The sequence below is a fragment of the Brachypodium distachyon genome, chromosome 5, assembly GCF_000005505.3.
Source record: "Brachypodium distachyon strain Bd21 chromosome 5, Brachypodium_distachyon_v3.0, whole genome shotgun sequence".
Taxonomy (NCBI): domain Eukaryota; kingdom Viridiplantae; phylum Streptophyta; class Magnoliopsida; order Poales; family Poaceae; genus Brachypodium; species Brachypodium distachyon.
In genome coordinates this window covers 18,869,531-18,881,856 of record NC_016135.3, presented here as the reverse complement: position 1 = coordinate 18,881,856, position 12,326 = coordinate 18,869,531, and the positions used below count along the sequence as shown (strand labels likewise).

Below are 12,326 nucleotides of genomic sequence, written 5' to 3'. Positions count from 1 at the left end.
ACTCCGGAAAAAACAAAAGCAAACGGAGACAGGGATCCCCGTGATCCACCGAAACGCGAGAGAGGGGGCGGTGCACCACATCTCCCAAATTTCCGGCTCATAAAACTTCCCCTTGTGTGTTGTTTCTCATGTCAGCCTTCTGAAGTTCTGAGACCCTGATACGGATGATGGGATCTGGTCATCTGATCTCGATGCATGCATGGTGTGCGCGCACCAAGGCAGGTACTCCTAGTCTCGTAGGCAGCCAGGCGCCGATTGGCCGATTTGGCCTCCCGGTCACGGCCGGATGGAACTAGTCCGGGAGTGCACGAGCTAGTGCGGGGCTTTTGCATCCGTTCCAAAGGCCAAAGGAGCGAGCTCCCGCTGTGAGGGAAGTGCGTGCGCGTCCTTTTCCGTACCCGTGCAGCTTGAAAAGGTGAAAACGAGGTTTTCTCCATAAAGCAAAAAAAAAAAAGAGATCGCTTTCCGAATGTCGCTAGACAAATTTCTTTAGGTAATGGAGCGGCGGCGGCAGTACTACTCGCTTTGTTTCGTTTTCCAGAACGTGTTTTAATTGGTTAATACAAGCTTTGACCAATAAAAACCTGTTCATATATGAGTTTACGTGATAAAACAAATAAAAATAAGCAGTTTTGTACGGATCTAGCTAATGGCAACAATTTTATGTCCTGTTATTGTGTAGGTGTAAATTTGACCGTCATAATTGTGCAAGTACCTAGTTAGAATTAGAAGAGGAAAAATGTTCGTGACTGAAGTTTGAGTTTTTATAAATGTAATTAGTGTTTGTTAAGGAAAATGTAACTAGTGTTTGCTGAGTTGCATATGCAAATTATCTTGCTGTGTCACGATAACGACGAGAGGGGACATATTTTTCTCCTGTTATTCAAAAGTTATCCCGGGTGTTATCCACGGGCTTTTATCTGCAGCCGTAGGGAATCTCGAGTCTCGACACAATGACACTTGTCTAATGTTTTTCTTCTTCCACAGCGACATAGGAGTGCTTTGTTTATGAAAGGATCGATGGACGCAGGCCAGAGATTTGCTTGTCTTGTCCTGCCTTGGCAACTTGGCGAGAGGAAACTCTCCAATCTCTTTCGAACGCCAAGCGTCTTATTTGGCAGGATTAGTGAAAGGGAGATGTGTACTGGTGTATTATATAATTGAGCTCATTATCAGGCAGGTCGAGGACGCAAGTATTGGAGACCTGGAGTAAGATTCGTTTTTTTTTTTGCAGTACGGTGATACTGAACTTAGAAATTGCTTAAAAAAAATTGGACTTAGAAATGTACGAACAGCATTGCTTGTAGCGCAGTTCTGGAACTCTGTACCTTTTTCTCTGGCTCCAAACTAAAGTAAAGGGATAAACCTGATAAGTTTGGTTGGTTGCAGCCGGATCAATCTGTATTGGTCGACATAGACCTAGCCTGTGTATATACAAGTCATAAGTTGCACAAAGGACCATACAACTATTTCTCATATAGTCCTACATGCAACTTGGATTTTTTTTTTAAAGGAGAACTTTCGGTTTGGTTAAATGTAGTACAGTTAGATAGGATGTTCCGTTCGGTCAAGGATCTTCATCTTTATATCAGATTATTCTTAGCAGTGAATTAGAAACAATTGTTTAATTATTTCTTCTTTTGACGGAGATTATTTAATTATTTCCTATTGGATTGAGAAATAGCAACCGATGTTATAAACGTCCGTAGCACACCACGAGTACAACGAACGACCCAGGAAACAGGACAAATGTAACCAATTCAACCTCTGCAGCCGCCTATCTTGACCACATCCTTATGATCATATAAAGTTCCACCACAAAAATGACAATATCAGCACGATCGAAAAACCCAGGCCGTGCAGATATTCCATCCACACAGACACACGCATGTACACACACAAAAAACCCAGAAAAATAGCCCAGTAATTTAACCTCGTCCTACTGTAACTTTACAATCTTGCAACACACGAGCCGCGGCAGAGCATTGGCCCAAACAGCACTAGAAAAATATCGGATCGCATATGATGGGGGGTCATGGGGATATGACGCGCGCGCGCGAGAACAGAAATGCAAACGCATAGTTTTTCTTCTTGTTACGTATTGCTGTTGATCCGTTACACTAGACCTGGTTGTTGTTGGTCGCCGCCGTCGGCTCTACGCGGGTCTGCGCGGACCTGAGCATGAAGCCACCAACCCCAGACTTGTCGTGGTCGTCGTCGTCGTGGTAGACGTACGCGAAGCCGCCGTGCCGGGTCAGGTCCATGCCTGCCGTCTCGTCCTCGGCCGAGATGCGCAGCAGCCCCAGCTTCTTGAGCGCGTAGAAGAGCGGGCCCATGGTGCAGGTCACCCACCCGGCTATGACCAGGATCTGCACGACGTGGGCCGCGAGGAGCCGCCCGCCGCCGCCCATGAACAGCCCGTACGGCCTGCCGGCGCCGTAGATCTGCTCCACGTACTTCTGCTTGGCGAAGAGCGCCGTGAAGATGACCCCCCACGCGCCGCAGCCTCCGTGGAGCTGCGCGGCCTCGAGCGGGTCGTCGTACTTGAGGCGCGCCGCGAGCGCGTTGAGCCCGATGAGCACCCACGCCGACACGAACCCGCAGATGACGGCCGCCCACGGGTCAACCACGCTGCAGCCCGCGGTGATGGCCGCGAACCCGCCGAGGAGGCCGTTGCAGACGTCCACCACATTCCAGTGCCCCGTCTGCAGCCGCTTCCCGAACAGCGTCGTGAGCGCCGCCACGCTGCCCGCCAGCGTCGTGGTCACGGCGGTGCGGCCCACGCCCGACCACTGCCCGTTGATGCTGCCTGGAGGCCCGTACGACTTGAGGATGGTGACGAAGGACCCCGGGTTGAACCCGTACCACCCGAACCACAGCAGGAAGGTCCCGAGCACGACGAGCGACGCGCTGTGGCCCTTGAGCGCCACGGAGCGGCCGGCGTGGTCGAACCGGCCGATGCGAGGCCCCTCGATGAAGGCGCCCCAGAACCCGGCGATGCCGCCGACCATATGCACAACCCCGGAGCCGGCGAAGTCGATGACGCCGGAGTTGAACAGCAGCGGGCCGGACGTGCGGACCGGGGAGGCCCACCCGTCGGCGGACCAGATCCAGTGGGAAACCACCGGGTACACGAACCCGGTGAGGAACGCCGAGTAGATGAGATAGGCGACGAACTGCGTCCTCTCGGCGATGGAGCCCGAGGTGATGCCGGCCGCGGCGATGGCGAAGGCCCACTGGAAGAGGAAGAAGCTGTAGTCGAAGCCGGTCTGCGGCATGTGCTGGAGGCCGAAGAACTGCTTGCCGATGAAGCCGTTGGACGGCGTCCCGAAGGCGAAGGCGAAGCCGAACAGGTAGTAGAAGAGCGCCCCGGCGGCGGCGTCGAGCACGTTCGTCAGCATGATGTTCATCGTGTTCTTCGCCCGGACGGAGCCCGCGCAGAGCATCGCGAAGCCCAGCTGCATGGCGAACACGAGGTAGGCCGAGAAGAGCAGGTACGTGGAGTCCACCGCCGACGTGGTGTCCGCGAACCTGTTGCACAGGTAGTCCGTCGCGTTCATCGCCGCCGTGCCCAGCAGCGGCGCCAGGTCCGCCGCGCACGTCGACATCTTCGCGCCGCCCCTAAACACACGCCCTTCAAATTTTCTTCCGGTTAGGAAAGTGGTTGTGGTACACGGATCGGAAGAGAGGATTGGGGGGACTTTGGGAGATGTGGCGTGGGGAGATTGGGGGAACCGGTGGCGTCAGATTTATAGACGAGGAGGCCCGAAAAGAAGGGCCAATGAATTAGGGGACGGCTCGATTTTAGTCCTTTTTTCAACCGTGGAGCATGGGAGAATCTCGGAGGCATGGGGACGCTGATGTTTTTTCATTCGGCAGGCTGGAGAGTGGGACCCATGGCGCGCAGTGAATCCTTCGTGGTTGCTGGGATCCCCCCGTTGGGCCTTGGAGATGTACTTGAGCTGGGTGGAGCCGTTTTGGGAATCTGGGGATTCTGGAGATGATGTACTTGTGTGCTGGGGATAGCTGGACATGACTAGGGGTGTGCAGTTGTGGCTTAGTTCCCGATCGTGTACTGGCATTGGCATGCAACGAGAACCAAGTACTGTACTCCGTATATTCGTTAGTTGGCTGGTCCGTTTCTCAAATTTCTTCATCTTGTTTTGATTCAGGTAACCGGTTCTGTTCTGTAAATGGTTGGGTACCGGAGTAGTTTCTTTTTTCTGTCTTGATCTCGGGTTTGCAACTGTTGTGCTGACAGCCTGACCATGGAATCCTAGTTTTGAAAACCGGACCGGACCGCCGGTTGAACCGAAAAAACCAGAACCGGAGGCCTCTTCTTCGGTGTTTGTCGGAATCGATCCTGGGTAAGGGACGCAGGGACCTGCTCGCTAGCCAGCCAAGCCACGAGCAACTTGTGTTTGGTAACAGAGGTCCACTTTGTTATAGTTTGAACCACCGGTTAAACCGCCGATTGAATCGGCGAACCGCCGGTAAGACCAGTGAACCGGTGAACCGGAGGCTTTGCCGGTTCGATGACCGGTCCGGTTTTCAAAACTAGGCATGGAATATGATCTGATATTAGAATATTCACATTTTTAGTAAGACTAGCTGAAATGCCCGTGCGTCGTAACGGAACAACAAAATAAAATGATATATTCAAACAAATGCATCCAAAACATCCTCTTTTTTTTTCTTCTTTGACGTCCAACAAACATCCCTTCTACAAAGATTTTAGTCTTTCTGAAGACTTTGTTTGTATACTCTACTCACATACAACAATATCTTTCCTTCTGAAAATTATATAGAATCACTTCAAAAAACATTGGTACTGAATTCGGCTTGCCAAACAATAACAAGAGATAATAGCTAGCAGAGAGGATTATATATTGGTGCAAAATTATTGTCGGGTGACATTTACTGAATGTTCTTCAACCACACGTCAAATTCTTTACTTCTAATTTTTTGAAGAGATGCAACTTCCCATTGTTAACGGAGAAGGTGAAAAATTAATCCGGGTAAAATAAAGTGCTCGTGCGCACCGAAGCAGCACCCTGTTCACCACGACAATCTGTACTCCGGCCGGCCAGTGCCGCAGCTTCTCCTGCCATCCGCCGCCAGCCACTGCTACAGCTTTTCCTGCCGCGGGACGCTGCTTAACTCCGGCCAGCCACCGCCGCAGCCTCTCCTGCGCCCGGCGCCGCTCCATCTCAGGCTGGTCAGCGATGCAGCTTCTCCGGTCGGCTACCGCCGCTTAGCAAGACCCCTAATACCGGAATCAAAATGGGATTTGGAAAACCGTCGCACCGCGCTCACGCGCCGCCTCCAAACCCCGACACGCGCCAAGGCACCTCCGGCGCTGCGGTGCGTCCGCACCGAGCCAGAATCAGAGCAGATGTAGAGAGGAGGAGAAAGGGGAGAAAGCAACGCTGTGGCGGTGGTGGCGAAGCCATGGGGCAGGGCGGCGGCGGGTGCAGCGAGATCCAGCAGCGGAGTTGCTTCCGCGCTGTCACCTCAAGCCACCGCACCCGCCTGGAGTGCCGTCCGCCAAGCCCTGTTGCCAGACGGGCTTTGCCTGGCTCTGACCGCCGGCGACGGTGAGGGGAAGAGCAAGGGAGGAGAGGGGAAGTTGCTGGCGCCTGGCGGCCTGGGTGTGCCGCCCGAGCCGCCCAAGGCAGCCGACGCGGGGCGGGCAGGGGCATTTTTTTTTATCGAAGAGGTACGATAGCGAACGAGGGAAGCTGAAACGGTGGGTTCGACGAACGACGAAAAAAAGCGAAGGGAACGATACGTATTTTTTAAATAGGTATAGATTTGGTTGTTTTATCTTTTTCAAGGCTTTTGTTGTTACATCTAGAAAGAAATACTCCATAAGCAGTGACTTGCATGATAAATGTCCGTTAAAAAATGCATGACAAATGTTGTTAGGAAAATCTATACATCTACATATTAAAATTAGTTTTACTAAATTCGCCATGATATGTACTATCTTAGTATACCTACTATTTGATATTGCAGATATTATTATATTTTTATTAAATTTTGAAATAAAAGGGTACTAGTGTGATAAATTTACCAAAACAGCCGGTCTATTGAACCACGGCGGCGTCCCAATTGAGAAATGCCCCTAGTTTCGCTGCTCTGCATCATGTACCAATCCTTTGATTGGATTCGATATGGATCAATGCCAACGCATAAGATTCAAATACGAATAGGAGACGTCATGGAAGAGGACTTTTGGTGTGAATAGATTTAATCGGAGGAAATCCCCGAACTCTTCTGTCTAGGCTGTTCTTTTCTTTTGCCCTGGTCAACAAGATGGTCTCTTTTTTTTTGGAAGGTCTCTCTGTTTTTTATCTCTTTTGTGCATAATTTTGTTCAAATGAGCCGGGGGACGTGCAAAACCGGCAGCCACACAGTTCTGTTTCTAGGAGTTTCTATGTTTTTGTTTTGTAGCAAAAAATCATTTCCTTGTTTAATTGCTCTCCTGCACATGTCAACAAGCTTCAGATTGAGAAAGCCCTGCTGTCTAGCGCTCACCGCAATCTGTTCCTTCATCATCTTCTGGTCGCAAACCATGCAACAGCGATTCGATAGCCCAACATGATAAGACACCCGGAGACAATATTACCAGTAAAGTAATCGCAGTTCCCATGTATTTTTACACAGAACCAGCTCATCTCTTTTTTATTTTCTTTTTTGCGGGTAAGAACCAGCGACGACCACAGGGACATAATAAAGGATCCCCAAATGTCACAAGCAACTTCCGTGGAGAACCGACGCAGTCAGATCTCTCAAGCATCGACCGATCACCGCAAGGTCAGCGCCCGATCGACTTGTTTATCTACCTATCGCGCTATCAAGTTGCTAATTAAATCGCTCGCCCACAAGAAGCGACTAATTAATTATAATCCGCGATCTGAGAGAGAAGAATCAGGGATGAACCGTATCCAGGTCCTAACAATGTATACGCGCATATATTCAGAGTAAGATTGTTCCCACCTGTCGCATCTCCGGTTGCAAAATTCGACTTTTGCATGATCTGATATCCTGACCCCTGGCGTGTTGTTTATAATTGTGTGAAGAACCGTCTGCGCAAGAGGGGTAGCTGACTTTGGTTTTGTTATTGCAGCAGGTTTCTGTTCTGAGCGAACGCAATATATGCGGCAGCACCTTTGCAGCTACCTGCCGCTGAATTAGATTATATATACTCTGTGCTGAGTTCCTCTTGCAACTGGCTTCCTCATCCATTCGCTACAACCTTTTATTAGAGACCAATTGATGTGCCATGTGAACCGAGAAGTATATTGTTCTGCTCATCCTCTTGTGCATCGTCTTTTAGCTACTTGGATCATAACCTGTTGGGATGTAGCACTACTATTACTAAAAGTCTGAGATGCACTAGGCATTATATATAGAGGGATCTCATGTATAGATACCGGAATCTGAGATACCTAGTTAATCACATTCAAAATGCTTAGCAATGAACCCCGCAAGAAAAAAGTGCTTAGCAATGAAAAGGCAATTAGTCATCAATTGTACGCCAACTTCTTTCTCGTTTGTCAAAAGCTACCATCTATTGATTCGGATACAGTTCATTTGGCCAAAAGGTTTGTATTAGCCGCTTCCATTTGGAACAATTCAAGGGCCGAGCTAACCGATCGAGTAAAATAACACAAAGTCAAAGTGTGTGTCTCGGCATACTGGCAACGTTTGCAGTTTCGAGTAGTTTAGATTTGGTTAGAAGGGACATAATCACTTGGAGTAGTATATAAGTGCAAAGTCAGACGATTGAACTGGATCGCTACCTGCAAGTCTAACATCGTGATGTCCATTTGATCACATGCTGAAAGACGTTTAGCGAAGGAAGCCTTCTCTTCTAATCAATTGTATTCTTTCTCCAAAAGAATCTACTCCCTCCGTCCCATATTACGAAATATTACACGTATCTAGACGCTTTCTGGGCATAGATACATTCATACTTGGACAAATTTGAGACACTTAATATGAGACGGAGGGAGTATGTTTTTTAAAATTTAAAAACTGATTGTCCATATGAATTGCAGCACGGTGGAACGACGAATTTTTCCCAGTTTTCAAAAACCCGGACAGAAGTATGTATGCAACATAAACAATGGAGTAGAGCATTATATTGGATTATGATAATCCAACTTTTCGGACCAGCCTTTTCATGTCTTATCATTTGGCTAACCAATTTTGTTTCGGTTCCATAGCATTTTTTTACGGTAAACTATAAAATACTAAAGCCCGCACAGAGTTCGTCCAGGGCAGACTTGAACTGCAGCTAAATACTGTTTTTTTTTCTCAAACACGCCAAGCAGCGTGTCGTTTTCATTGAGAAGAAAACGCAAGAAGCGCAAGTGCAACGAGGCAACAAAACCGGGACCCAACGGATCCCCAAATAAAAAAAGGAAAGAAAGAGAAACAAAGGCCAAAGGCCACTATACAGGGGCAGAGATCGAAACTAAGTCCGGGGGACGCCCGTGTAGGGGGAGGTGGTCTAGTGCCTGTCCACAAGTCCGCCTCGACAAGGATATCCTCGACAAGCCGAGCACCTAGCGGTCTAACACCCTCGAAGATGCACGCATTCCGCAGCTTCCAAATGCGCCAAAGAGAGAGGTTGATGAGCGACTGCATTGCCTTAACCTTCCCGTGGAGCCGCCGAGCTCCAACCGCCAGCCAGACCGAGAGACTTTCAGAGGGACGCGGCAAACAACAAAGAGCCCCTGCCTTTGACAGAACCTCGACGCTCCAGCCGATCTGCCGTCCAGCAGCGATCGGCACAGGCAAGCCAAACCCAAATCCGACATTTCAAGGGAGCCCAGCACCGCCAAACTTGGGACCAAGTGGGAGAAGTCGGGCGGCCATCAAAGAAGTGGAGGAACGGAGATTTCACGGAATAGACTCTTGAACTCGACAAAGTCCAGCGAAGCACATCCTCCTGGCCAGGAGTGAGAGTCACATTGGCCAGGGTGTCGACGAGGTGAAGGAATTCGACCAGACCTTGGGTGTTCAGGGGACCAGAGACGTCCTGAATCCAAGAGTCGTCCAAGAGGCCGTCAGCAACAGTGCGTCAGCGGGAGGTCCGACTCGTGACGGCAGAGAACACGACCGGGGTCAAGGATTCGATCGATTTACCATCAAGCCAACGGTCTGACCAAAAGAGAGTGGAACGACCATCGCCGATCATGGAGATGCAAGCCCCACGGAAGAGAGCGAGGATGTGCTTACTGAACCAGATAGACACCTCGCTGCACCGGAGCCACGGCCAACGGAGTTGAAGGGCCGTGCTCACCATGTAGCTAAATGCTGTGGATAAAGATTCAATTTCAGATTTGATAATCAGTGCATCAAGGAAATAATAGATTCTGAAAAACTACTACTCTCTCCGTCCCATATTAAGTGCCTCAAATTTGCCCAAATATGAATGTATATATACCCATAAAGCGTGTAGATATACGTAATATTTCATCATCACTTAATATGGGACACAGGAAGTACTATAGTAAAACTATTTTTATTCTTTTGACAACAACTACTACCAGTACTCCCTCCGTTTCATAATTTTTGTATCAAATTTGCCCAAAAATGGATGTACCTATTTTTAAAAAATGTCCAGATACATGTAAGATTTCGACGAGAATATAAAATACACTGGTCCGGAAGGAAGTCTAACGCTCCTGTCATCAGAACGGAACCTTGAGAAAGCGTTAGTTGATAATCAATTTGGTATCGGGCTCAGCTCGGTCGGCGAATTAGCCGGCGCGGCGCGGGTGACAGGGATCCGCATTGATTCCTACGCGTCTTAAGTGTAGAAAACCAAGGGGGGTTACCACTAAAAAGCTGACAAACGGGGACATGTTGCTTGCTAGCATTCCTTATTATTAGTCGATGCCGTCCTGTTTGCAACGTTGCCGGCAGTTGACCTCTCGGCGTGAAAACAACGGCGCAAGAGGTCGTCGAGTCTAACATGCCGCGTGATTATGGCTGATATTTATGTTTGGTCAGAGAGAAGGGGGCTGGGGGCGGCTAGAGAGCGAGTAGCAGCAGCAGTTCCAGGTTTCCTCCCAATCACCGAAGGCTGATGTTCAGACTTCAGAGATGTTATGTCGCTATCGCGGACGAACGTCGATTTCTTGACGAGACTAGAATTGATAGCAGGGGCCGTAAACGCAAAAGGCCTCCGCGAAGCTGTTCTCATCCGGCCCACGCGAGCCGCGGCGAACGCACCTCATTTTTTCAGCATGTTCTGGGCTTTCGTTTCTGAATTTGCAAGAGGCCGGCAAGGCGGCAACAAACTTTCTTCAGTCCGTCCCGTATCCTCTCAAAAAAATAAAATAACTGTCCGTCCCGTAAAAAACAACAACTTATGTCCAGTTTGGAGCTCGGAACTTCAGATGCAAAATTATGCATCTCAAACGGCCTTCTCACCCATATTCAAAAGACAAGAATTGCTTTTGGTAGCCAGCTAATATGCTGGTCGGATGCCATCTAAGTACGAGTATTCTTTAGTCGCTGATATATACTAGTAGTTCTCACCATCCTATCCTACACAGTCACACAGAAGGCATACGACATAGCCAAGCGACCGATGGGAGGACCGCCAAGTCGCCGACCATGCACTGACCCATTTGTCAGCTGGACATACGCGATATGTTTGATCAGCAACTACGAATCTTCGTGTACTCATCACTAGTTTCACTCTGTGCGGACACCACAAAATCGGAGACCAAAACCACTACTGAAACTCTGCACTTAAAAGGTGTAGAGAGAAATCGAAAGAGAAGCGCAATACTAAAAGCCATCAGTGAGTGAAAAAGACAGTCACTACAATTAGGCTCAAAGGCACTACACACAGGTGTCACGACTCGAGATAGCGAGGACAAGCTTTTGGTCCATCTCCCATTGATTTTGCTGCAACGGCATTCCTGTTCTGTTCTGGCCGTCGGAGAAAGAATTGACATCTTTGCACAACTGCACTTGGAAATGTACTCCAGTACTGGTTTACTACACGCCTGGAGTGTGAATTGCCCCGGTAGCTAGGAAGCCTGTGAGACCTCTTTTGAGTCGCAACTTCTGAAAACCGGCTAGCTAAATCAGCCTTAAGGCGTTTTTACAGGAGATCGTAGTCACTACTCACTAGTCACCGACGCCATATCGATAACGTCGAGAAGAACTTAAGGCGTTGATAAATTAACCAAGAGAGAGAGGAAATTTAAGCTGTGAGCCTGTGACAAGCTCAAGAGAAAGCGCGGCGTGTTGTTAATTTGGGGAGGCCTCGAAGTTGTAGTGCTTGTCGACGGCGATGATGACGTCCCAGGTACAGCTGAGGCCCTTGGGGAAGACGACGAGGTCGCCGGCGCCGAACTCGACGCATTCGGAGCCCTTGACGGAGGCCTTCACCTTGCCCTTGAGGAGGTAGCACGTCAGCCTAGCGTCGAACTTGAGAGGAAACCTCCCCGGCGGGCAGCCCCATCTTACGTCCATGCATGTAAACACAACATCAATTTTATAACTTGTGATCTGATGGTATGGATGGAACGTACGGAGAGTAGCAGAGGACTAAAAGACTAGTTAAAGGCGGGATCGAGTATATGTGAAGCTTAATTACTTGGGCCAGGATTTGATGCCGAGCTGAAGCAAGCGCGCCTCCGGCAGGTTCTTCTCGACGGTGATGGAGAGGCTGGCCGTGTTTGCCTCCATGGCAGTACCTGTATTTGGAGTGGTTCACATGAGAGCCACACCCGGAAGAGATCCAGTGAGATGAGAGAGGTGCACTGCTTAGTGCTCGCCAATTAAAAGGAGTGGTAGCCTGGTAGGAAGGGATTAAAGGGAGACGCAGCCCCAGTCGCGTCGCTCGAAGTTGCAGGAGCTCCAAGCACACCCGGAGTGGAGTGGAAGGATGCTTATTTTAACAGCTCGTTTGGTTGGGAGTGATTAAAGATAGGAATGGGAACGAAAGAAGATATATAATATGGAGTACTTTCTCCGTTCCATAATTCTGGTCAAAATATTACATGTATCTAGACACTTTTAAGAATAGATACATCAATTTTTGAGCAAATTTGAGACAAGAATAATGGAACGGAGAGAGTACTTTAAATCTATTGTTTGACTAGGGGTATTGGAAGTTTAGAAGGAAAAAGAAAGGACAATTAGACTATGAAACTTCTCAATTTTTATTCAGTGAGGGGAACCTGTAATTGTGGAGGGAAGGGAAATTGAGACTAAACTCACATTCCCCTTCCCTAAACGTTGCCAAACATGCTGTAAGTGGATAAGTGGATAGGGAATCTGTGCATTTC

General features: G+C 48.9%; 2 protein-coding genes across 2 annotated transcripts; both read right to left on the bottom strand.

Moving 5' to 3' along the window:
- Window positions 1-1,748: 1,748 nt before the first annotated feature.
- LOC100835289 (ammonium transporter 1 member 1) lies at window positions 1,749-4,068 on the bottom strand. The gene has a single exon (XM_003580067.4). The coding sequence runs from the start codon at window positions 3,606-3,608 to the stop codon at window positions 2,121-2,123; it is 1,488 nt and encodes a 495-aa protein (XP_003580115.1). The 5' UTR covers window positions 3,609-4,068; the 3' UTR covers window positions 1,749-2,120.
- A 6,735-nt stretch (window positions 4,069-10,803) lies between these two features.
- LOC100840091 lies at window positions 10,804-11,959 on the bottom strand. The gene is made up of 3 exons (XM_014895625.2): window positions 11,814-11,959; window positions 11,633-11,732; window positions 10,804-11,497 (listed from the first exon to the last, which is right to left on the bottom strand). The coding sequence occupies exons 2-3, from the start codon at window positions 11,722-11,724 to the stop codon at window positions 11,284-11,286; spliced, it is 306 nt and encodes a 101-aa protein (XP_014751111.1). The 5' UTR covers window positions 11,725-11,732; window positions 11,814-11,959; the 3' UTR covers window positions 10,804-11,283.
- Window positions 11,960-12,326: the final 367 nt, after the last annotated feature.